The sequence below is a fragment of the Labrus bergylta genome, chromosome 11 (assembly GCF_963930695.1).
Source record: "Labrus bergylta chromosome 11, fLabBer1.1, whole genome shotgun sequence".
Classification (NCBI taxonomy): domain Eukaryota; kingdom Metazoa; phylum Chordata; class Actinopteri; order Labriformes; family Labridae; genus Labrus; species Labrus bergylta.
This window is the reverse complement of record NC_089205.1, coordinates 29,345,169-29,355,850: the sequence shown is the minus strand read 5'-3', so window position 1 is coordinate 29,355,850 and position 10,682 is coordinate 29,345,169. Positions and strand designations below refer to the sequence as shown.

Here is a 10,682-nt window from a genome sequence, read left to right as displayed (position 1 = left end):
ATTTGATTAAGATTAAAAAGGGTTAAAACAGGGTCTCTCAGTGTGTGAGGAGGAGGGGGGGAGGAGTTGGGGAGGAGTTGGGGAGGAGGGAGGGAGGAGGGGGGGAGGAGGAGGAGGGAGGGAGGAGGGAGGGAGGGGGGAGGAGTGTAAACACACGATTTCTAATCTTATAGGTGGTTAATAAAAACAACATGTTCATCTTCAGGACGTGTCGTGTCTGAACCGGGACACCAGCAAGGTGATCGTGGTGGACTGTAAGCACGAGGCGTTCCGGCTGCAGCCCTTTAACGGCATGGCTCTGAAGAAATGGGACGGCAACTCAGAGGACCGCACGCTCTACGACCTCGCCAACTTCCTCAAGAGTAAGTGCACCAAACACGACTTTCAAGGCTCTCGTTCTTCTCTCAGTCGTTCTTCAGTCAGGTTGTTTGAGGTTGATTGTGACGGCTGCTTGTCCTCTCTGCAGCCATCGCTCTCAGCGGGGTGGACGACGTGCGGTCAGTGTTGGAGAACTACGCTCTGGAGGAGGACCCCATCGAGGCCTTTAAACGCAGACAGGCTCAGCTGGCACTGGTGGGTGGAGAAATGGAACGCACCCTGGGTTTTTGTGTTTGAGCTGATTTCCTGATTTGATGAGGTTGATGTGTTTTTTTCTGTGTCAGGAGGAGGAGCAGCGTCTGGCCGAGCTCTCGCAGCAGAAGAAACAGGGACTCTCCCTCGGCTCCATCGCCTCGCGGTTCTGGCGCAAACAGCAGTGAGCCCCGCCCCCCTCACAAATTCCACCAATCGCAGCCCGGCTCGCCATCTGCATCCAGGTGAGGGGACAGCGGGCCCTGCTGTGCTCGGACATTGACCGGCCTCTTGCACCAATAAGACAGCCACTTCCTGGTGTTTTGGAGGCGGGGCTTCGGCAGCCCCCTCCCCGGGTCATTTTGGTGTCACCTGATGCTTTGAAGCTGCTGATTGGTTTAAAAAAACAGAACACAGGAGAGAGAGGATCCAGGACAGGACAGACTCTTGTTGTTGGCGGTTGGAGGCTGAACTGAGATCAGCGCTGCTATCGCCACTCCGGCGCTGATCTGCCCGCCGCCCTGCAGGATCTGACCTGAGATCAGACGCATCTCGCGAACGTCTGTCTTCTTTTCTACTCGTCTGTGTGTCTCAGACTGTGCTGGTGGGCTGCTGCAGACCCTGTTAAAGTCATGAATATTGTTTATAAGAAATAAAAAAAAGAAAAGGATTCATAGTTTTCTTCGGAGTTTATTTAATGTCAGAGCGCCGGCGGTGGCGGTAGGCCGCTGTACGGCGAGGCCTGAAGACTTGAACGGCAGCTGCGTCGCTCATGCAGAGAGGGAAGGACGATTAAAGCTGGACCCCTAAAGCTGGACCCCTAAAGCTGGACCCCTAAAGCTGGTACAACCAAAAACAAATCGAGTTTTAACCCTGGAAAAAACTCATATTGGCATTTGATGACCTGTTAGCTAGGATCAGGACCAGGTCCCAGTCTGAAGACCTGTTAGCTAGGATCAGTACCAGGTCCCAGTCTGAAGACCTGTTAGCTAGGATCAGGACCAGGTCCCAGTTTGAAGACCTGTTAGCTAGGATCAGGACCAGGTCCCAGTTTGAAGACCTGTTAGCTCGGATCAGGACCAGGTCCCAGTTTGAAGACCTGTTAGCTCGGATCAGGACCAGGTCCCAGTTTGAAGACCTGTTAGCTAGGATCAGGACCAGGTCCCAGTTTGAAGACCTGTTAGCTAGGATCAGTACCAGGTCTCAGTCTGATGACCTGTTAGCTAGGATCAGGACCAGGTCCCAGTCTGAAGACCTGTTAGCTCGGATCAGGACCAGGTCCCAGTTTGAAGACCTGTTAGCTCGGATCAGGACCAGGTCTCAGTCTAGCTAGGAGAACAGGATGACATCACCTCGTTTGGAGCTAATCCAGCTCAGACTCTCTGAACTCTTCGTCCTTTTCTCTCCACATTCTGAGCAACAAAAAACCAAAAGTCATCCAAAGAGCGAGTGAACGGTGAAAGTGTCGATTGGAGGCTCAGCTGCCGTTCTTCTTCGTGTGTTGCGTGTTGATGAATCATGTTGATGTGAATTCACCGTCAACTTCTTCAATAAAGGAAACCAAACCAACAAGCTGTCGTGTGGATTTCATTTGTTTGAACAAATGGAGTTTCTTCTATTTGGTTTTTCATCAACAGGAAAATCCATCTTGTGATTTCCTGCCATGGCGGCTCTTTTGCTTTCTGCCTTCCTCTCTGTGTTTTTTTTTTACGACCTGTGAAATTCTCTCTGGTTTTTACCGTTAAACCCACTTCTCCTCGTTCCCCCAAACACAACCAGATTTTAATCCTCTTTCACTCAAAACATCTGTGAGATAATGTTCAACGGGAAACTTTCAAATCTGGAAACTTAACCCTCTTCTTTGTCTCGGGGTGTCTGTCAGGAAACACAGAATAAGAATGTGTAGATTTGTTTACTTCTGCGGCCTCCAGGCTGTGAGGGAAACATGTCCTCCTCTATATGTTGAACCACAGCGTGTGAAAAACAAAAGTTGAAACCTGACCAAACATCAGGAATCTTTCACTTCTTTGGGGTTTCAAGCGGAGGCCCCGCCGTGCTCTGAACCTGTAAATCTGTTTTCCTTCCCCCCGCTCAGCTGGAGTCCTCCGCCTCACAAACAGCGCCCGGCTTTAAAGCCCGACCAGAAGAAGAAAAGGAACAATTATCACCTCTCAATCTATTTTTCCCCCCTCTCCTCATCTTTAGAAGCAAGGCATTGTGGGAAACGATGACTCTCACTCCAGCAGCAGCCGGAGGGTTTTCTCTGACGCAGCCCGTCGTAAAGCTCGACGACGCTGCAGAGCAACTCACGCCATGAAATAAAAAAAAAACACAGAGCCTTAAACAGCTGATGGGTAAAAGGAAAAGTGAAATTCTGCTTCATGAATCTTACAAATCATTTCTTCATTTTCCCAATTTTAAAGTTTTAATGTAGATTTTTACACTAAAATATCTAAATCAATAAAAAATGGACTAAACCTGTTTTATTATTTTATGTTGAATACTTCCATTACCTCAAATATTTCCAACAGTTCTCAAAGCCAGAGAAAGTGTTTCTTTTTTTTTACGGGTCGTGTCTTTGGTCGTGTCCACCGATAAACAACATGTTTATCGTTGCCGTGGAAACACCGGATGTTACGTCATAGACCGCTGCATAATGAAGCGTGAGCTGCTGCTGAAAGCTGCCGTTCTGTTGCTGTTTGAGCTGCTGTGATAAAAACATCAGGTAAGTTATACTCGGATACATCAGCTCGTCTGTAAACATATTCTCTTCCTCAAGTCGGTTTCACCTGGTCGCCATGACTACGGTCAACTCAGAGTTAATTTTCATAATGGAGAAAGTAGCTGGGAGAATCACTCCCATGATTCCCCACCAGCCTCGACGTCATCTTTAGTTAATGTTTTGATTGAGAGCCCCCTGGTGGTGGAAATTATAAACTGTGCCTTTAAATTGTGCCATATTTTGATTGGTTGACTTACATCCAGAGCGGTCAAACAAGTATTTTTTAAATCGCCATTAATCTGTGAATTTCAATACTTAATCACAATCAATCACATTTTTTATCAAGTTTGAGATTCCATTATTTTTACATTTAAAAAAATAGTTTTATTTTGAATGTTTGTACTGCCTTCAGGTTGGGTACTTTACTTCCTGTTTGGATACAAACCTGCTTAAACAATAAAAATAAAATTAGGAACCGTGCAGGTGTGAAAGCACCTTTACGGAGTCAAGTCTTTAATTTAGATTAACAGTTTAATTCATGTTAAGCTTCAAGTGTCAGAATAACCTCGGTAGTCCAGATTGTCGGTAATCATTTTCCGTCCTTCAGGGAAGTGTTGACTTATTAATCAAGTCTCCTTAACTTCATTGACCCTTAAAGAACATTTCATCTGATTTTCAACACCGTGATCTTTCCATGAAGTATATCGTATGACACACTGATTCTTCTGAGTGTCGAGGACTCGGCTGTGTAATCTCTTCTGGTAGCAGCACCCTCGTTTGAGGAAGTCCTGGAAGAACTCCAGACCGGTTCAGCCTCCCGTCCTCCTCCTGCTGATGTTTTAACTATCAGAGAGACGACGCAGCACGGAGAACAAAGAGTTTATGTAAATCATTAACAAGGAAACATTCTGTGTGTAGATTTACTGGATATGAAGCTGTATTGAGTTGAATGTTCTCATGTGCAATGCATGCTGGGACATGTAGGCATGAGTGCAAGGACCCTGTACAAACTAAGTAATTGATATTTTCCATCAAAAGTGATTCACATATTGTTCACTGGATAGCCTAGCGGTTATGTTGTGCGTCCCATAAACAGATGCTGTGGACCGCAGGTTTGAGCCCGGCCTCGGCCCCCCCCCCCCCCCCCCCCCCCCCCCCCCTCTCTCCCATCCCATGTTTCCTGTCTCTCCTCAGCCGTCCTATTTAATAAAGGACAAAGGCCCAAAAATATCAACAAACAAATTATTGAACGTCCACAGAAATGCTGCAAAATAGCAGCATTTTTTATTTCCTGGCTTGAGCTCTATTTGGGTTTCTTTCCCTGAAGTGAACCACTGAGACGCCTCTCTGGTGTTAACGAGGGGAAAATGAAACTTAGAAAACTCCCGTCAGGGCATCCTGAGCAGATTAAAGTGTGCAAACAGGGAACACTCTTTCAATCAGTGCGTGCGAGCTCTGCCAGAGTCTTTATTAAAAATATATTACACGTCATAAAAACCCTCCTCCTAGTCATAAAGTGAAGCCTGGAGGCTAAACAAAGAAGAGCGTGCTCTCTGAATATATGCTGATTCATTAACATGTGTGTTTTCCTCCTGAGCTGAAGAACAAACACATTCAAGTCTCCTCGCTCTTCTTCTTCTGCTGTTATTTACCCTCAGAGAGGGAGCAGCTCAGGGAGGGGCCCCAGCTGTGCTTCAGGAGCTTTAAGAGGCTTTTAGAGACACACATCTGAGCTGCAGGATTAAGAGTTTAACACTGCTGTTTGTTTAAGTTTCAGGGTCTTTAAAAATCCTGTTTTCACAGGTTAGATGTTTGAAGTAGCAGACCACAGACTGACTCCCCATCCTCCAGCAAAGACACCTCGATGGAAACAGTCAAAGGTTGATGTGTGACGATGAGATGAGATCAACTTTTTAAACAATCATGAAAATGTTATTTGAGACGCTGCTTCATCACAAGCACAATCTTACATACAGTATATCAAAAAACATTAAAGGTGAAATATTCTCCTCCTCTTCTTCAGTTTAAATAAGTCTCAGAGCTCCTCAAAACATGTGTGTGAAGTTTCTTGTTCTAAATCCACTCTGATCCTGTATTTGATCATGCCTATAAACCCCTCTATTTCAGCCCTGCTCAGAACAGGCTGTTTCTGTGTCTGTACCTTTAAATATGTAAATGAGCTGTGTCTGACCACGCCCCCTCTCTGGAAGGGCTTGGGTGTACTCTGTGCTTTCTCGCTCCATGTTCTATTGTTTATGGTGAGAAGGCAGACTCAGAGGGCAGAACAAACACCTAGCTGTGGGAGTGTCACCCACCTGGTGGAGGGGCTACTGCCCTTTGTGATGTCATGAAGGGAAAATCTCCAAACGGCCTGTTTGAGCACACATTTTCTGAAAAGTGGAGCAGGCAGAAGACGGAGAGGATGGACTTTTCTCATTGGGGGGTTTGTAGACGGACTAGAGACACATGTTAGAGTTAGAGGAACATGGAGAAGAGGATTTTAAATATGTGACCTTTAAAGGACATTTTCCTCTCCGCTGTAACTCTTATGTTAAGGGTCTGCAGATAACTTCAGTTATGAATCGGCGCTTTACAAACAAATAGTTATAGAAACCACAAAAACAGACTCACAGTAAAATACTGTAATTAACTAACAGTTTATATCACGGTGATATTTAATGTAAGAATAGTTACCAGCCTATCAGGAAGCTGCTCAATCTTAATGTATCCGACCTGTGTGGGCATGTGCATGACTCTGTTAATGACGTCATCTTAAGTGAGAGAAGAAGCGAGGAGACAAGGGACGGGGGGCTCACACCTTCCAACATACATTAAGGAAAACACAAAGTTCTATTTTTTAATGCATTTTTTTTAATTTAAGAAAAAAGAAAGAAAATAAGATACAAAAAAAAAAAACATTTGACAAGCATTTCCTATTTTTTTTTTTTAAGATTTATTTTGTGCTTTTTGTGCCTTTAATGCAGAGGGAGGACAGTGGATAGAGTCAGAAACCAGAGAGAGAGAGGACAGTGGATAGAGTCAGAAACCAGAGAGAGAGAGAGGACAGTGGATAGAGTCAGAAACCAGAGAGAGAGAGGACAGTGGATAGAGTCAGAAACCAGAGAGAGAGAGGACAGTGGATAGAGTCTGAAACCAGAGAGAGAGAGAGAGGACAGTGGATAGAGTCAGAAACCAGAGAGAGAGAGGACAGTGGATAGAGTCTGAAACCAGAGAGAGAGGACAGTGGATAGAGTCTGAAACCAGAGAGAGAGAGAGGACAGTGGATAGAGTCTGAAACCAGAGAGAGAGGACAGTGGATAGAGTCTGAAACCAGAGAGAGAGAGGACAGTGGATAGAGTCAGAAACCAGAGAGAGAGAGAGGACAGTGGATAGAGTCTGAAACCAGAGAGAGAGGACAGTGGATAGAGTCTGAAACCAGAGAGAGAGAGGACAGTGGATAGAGTCTGAAACCAGAGAGAGAGAGAGAGGACAGTGGATAGAGTCAGAAACCAGAGAGAGAGAGGACAGTGGATAGAGTCTGAAACCAGAGAGAGAGGACAGTGGATAGAGTCTGAAACCAGAGAGAGAGAGAGGACAGTGGATAGAGTCTGAAACCAGAGAGAGAGGACAGTGGATAGAGTCTGAAACCAGAGAGAGAGAGGACAGTGGATAGAGTCAGAAACCAGAGAGAGAGAGAGGACAGTGGATAGAGTCAGAAACCAGAGAGAGAGAGGACAGTGGATAGAGTCAGAAACCAGAGAGAGAGAGAGAGAGAGAGGACAGTGGATAGAGTCAGAAACCAGAGAGAGAGAGAGAGGACAGTGGATAGAGTCTGAAACCAGAGAGAGAGAGAGGACAGTGGATAGAGTCTGAAACCAGAGAGAGAGAGAGGACAGTGGATAGAGTCAGAAACCAGAGAGAGCGGGGAATGACATGTGGAAAGGGGCCACGGGTGGAAGCGAACCCGGGCCTACCGCTCGAGATGAGAGTCTCAATACATGGGACGCGCGCCCTAAATATTGCGCAACCAGCGCGCCCCATCATTTCCTATTTTTATCTCCTACTTTTTCTCCCCCCCCACACTCATGCTGCCAATACAAAGTCTATATGTAAGGTAGTAACTGTACAGGGATTGATAGTACTATTTAATACATACAAAACAAAGCAAAAAATAATAATAATAATAAAAAGGGAGAAAAAAAATAAAAAAGAAGATAAATTAAAATAGATAAATAGAATAAATGCAAATGAACCTTTCACGATGAAAAAGAAGAGAAAGATACAGAAAAATATTTAAATATGTAACTGTTGTGGATAATCACATATAAGTTAATTTACCTGAGATCTTATTATTCATATTGTTTATATATTACTACATTCTAGGATGTTAAAAGTTCTATTTAAAGTAGTGACATTACAGGGGCGGAGCCTAGTGGTTAGTGCATGTGCCCCATGTACAGAAGCTGTCGTCCTTAAAGCGGGCGTCCTGGGTTTGAATCCAACCTGTGGCTCCTTCACAGGACTCTGTCTGTCCTGTCTCTAACAAACATAAACCTTATATCCAAAATAAACCTTTTAAAAAAAGAGGTAGTGACAGTACGAGAATCTCAAACTAAGACAGGATACTTGTGCAAATCAAACTATATGATACCTGTTTGGTTGCCACGGCGATATAAAAGGAAGTCCCAGGAGTTCAATGCTAGGTTATTTCTTGTTTGTTTTTAACTAAAATTGCATCTAAACTTCTGCACGCAGTCTAAATTACACAAACATACTGGTTTCATTCAACGTTCCCATCCCAGCTGCCCTTCCGTGTTCTTGGAGTCCTGGAGGTGTGAACCTGGGAACCCCTGAATCTGTTTGGAGGTTTTTTACGAGTCCCACCATTTGCCGTCCAGCAGCTCAGGATTGTTAGCTGGCAGATGCTAACAGCAGGCTAGCCAGAGCAACAGACTGCAGGGACTGAAAAGTAGCACCTTCAGGGTGAAGCTATTTCTAAAGTTAAACCTCCCGTACACTGATGACATCATCTCAGTTTTACTTATGAAGGCAGAAAGGACGCCATGCATTTGTTTCCAACCGTTAAACTTGTTTCATGCTAAAACAAAAAGTGGTTAAATGTTGATGGAATATAATCTAGGACTCATTTATAACTTTTAAATGACTTTAAAATATATATTTATATAAGATATATATGTATTTTATTTTGAAACCATCATCAGCCCTGTGTGAATGTAGACCACAGCTTTGTGAAGTGCACTAAATGTTTATTTTTGGATGATTTAAACTGTTACTCCTGCGCAGCCAATCACCTTTTAGCTCTCCACAAGAGAAGGGGCGGGGCTTAGACCACCTATTATTGACAGCCAGGCAAACAAGATCTGTTTTTTCATAGTTTTTAAAGTTTCTGTATCATGACAGTCTGGACCCCCCCTTCACTTTTCTTAAGACCCGTTTGCTTCTCATCGTTCTGCGCATGTCTGCTCAGGTGTCAGTCTTCACGCTCCCTCCGTTCACACCTCAGGAGACTTTCCCACGGGTCGTTCTCTCCCTCTCTCTCTCCTTTAACACCCCCTTCCCAAACGACCCCCCCCCCCCCCCCCACGTCCCTCCTCCTTACGGGCACGCGGCACACGCCGTGAATTGTCTCACCTTAACAAAAGCTCGTGCCGCCTCTTTTCAGACCATTTGGGCACGTGTTGGGGGACAAAAGGTGCTGATGGATGAGGGGGGGGGGGGGGGAGGGGGGGGAGACCAGAAAGTAACGTGAAAAACCTTAAATAAAAACTACGATCAAACGAATTGTTTGAATCGTCATAGAAAGTTTAAAATAAAATATTAACAGTAATAAAAAGAAGTTGGAGTGGGAGGAGTTTGCAATACAAAAATAACTTTATTCTAATAACGTGAAATTAAAGTCTTTAAACCAGCAGAGGGCACGCGGTTTGACGCTGACGTGCGCGTGACTGACCGTAGTGACAGCCCCCTTTGTGACGACCTGAGGGGGGGTGAGGGGGGGGGCTGTGGATCAATAAGCAGATGGCGCGCGATCGAATATGTGCATATTGTTGGCTGATGGGAGATGCTGCTTCCTGGGGAGCTCGTGGTGATGTGCACGCGCCCCCCCCCCCCCCCCTCTCCAGGGAGCGGACGCTGCACGTGCTGAGCAGGTATAGATTCTTCTTTTTAATCTGTGTCTGTGTGATGGACGGGCGCGTGCGTCGCATTAATGATCATCATTAATATGAATCAGTGAGAAACAGAAAACAGAGACACACAGATGTTCTGAAAAACTACAAACATGGAGGATCTGAAGTCTCTAAAATAAACTGATTAAACACACAACAACATGTGTGCACTTTTTCAGCACTCTGATATCAAATGATTTACTACTGAAGAGGATTAAGGGCAGACATGAGCAGTAGATAATGATTTCCCCCAAACATGCATTTTCAGAATAAAGTCGAGCTGATGAGAAGAAGTCCTAATGGAGAGGAGAAGAAGTCCTGATGGAGAGGAGAAGAAGTCCTAATGGAGAGGAGAAGAAGTCCTAATGGAGAGGAGAAGAAGTCCTGATGGAGAGGAGAAGAAGTCCTGATGGAGAGGAGAAGAAGTCCTAATGGAGAGGAGAAGAAGTCCTGATGGAGAGGAGAAGAAGTCCTAATGGAGAGGAGAAGAAGTCCTGATGGAGAGGAGAAGAAGTCCTGATGGAGAGGAGAAGAAGTCCTAATGGAGAGGAGAAGAAGTCCTGATGGAGAGGAGAAGAAGTCCTGATGGAGAGGAGAAGAAGTCCTGATGGAGAGGAGAAGAAGTCCTGATGGAGAGGAGAAGAAGTCCTGATGGAGAGGAGAAGAAGTCCTAATGGAGAGGAGAAGAAGTCCTAATGGAGAGGAGAAGAAGTCCTGATGGAGAGGAGAAGAAGTCCTGATGGAGAGGAGAAGAAGTCCTAATGGAGAGGAGAAGAAGTCCTAATGGAGAGGAGAAGAAGTCCTGATGGAGAGGAGAAGAAGTCCTGATGGAGAGGAGAAGAAGTCCTAATGGAGAGGAGAAGAAGTCCTAATGGAGAGGAGAAGAAGTCCTAATGGAGAGGAGAAGAAGTCCTGATGGAGAGGAGAAGAAGTCCTAATGGAGAGGAGGAGAAGTCCAAACATCGACAATGAACTTCAGTTTCATGATCAACTTTGTTTCCTCATAGTGCATAAAGACTTCTCATAATTGATTTCTTATGCCTGCCTGGATGATCTCCTGTATTCACGTCATCAAGCCATGTGTGTAAATGAGGTCCAATCTGTGCAGGCTTTAACAAACATGACGTCATCTTGAGATGGATTGAAGACCAACTTTAATCTAACTTTTATTTTTAGTGATTATTCTCAAATTATTCTTCAAA

The 10,682-nt window shown here is 44.9% G+C and overlaps 1 protein-coding gene and 1 long non-coding RNA gene across 2 annotated transcripts in view; both read left to right on the top strand.

Annotated features, from left to right (window-relative positions):
- timm50 (translocase of inner mitochondrial membrane 50 homolog (S. cerevisiae)) overlaps window positions 1-2,142 on the top strand; it is a 37,258-nt gene extending 35,116 nt beyond the window's left edge. Inside the window, 3 exon segments of the mRNA XM_065960266.1 lie at window positions 206-362; window positions 467-573; window positions 663-2,142. Of these exon segments, the coding sequence (XP_065816338.1) occupies window positions 206-362; window positions 467-573; window positions 663-758 (360 nt within the window). The 3' untranslated portion in view covers window positions 759-2,142.
- Window positions 1-10,682, top strand: part of LOC136180505 (uncharacterized) — a 259,135-nt gene that overhangs the window by 173,772 nt on the left and 74,681 nt on the right. The gene's annotated exons all lie outside the window — the stretch shown is intronic.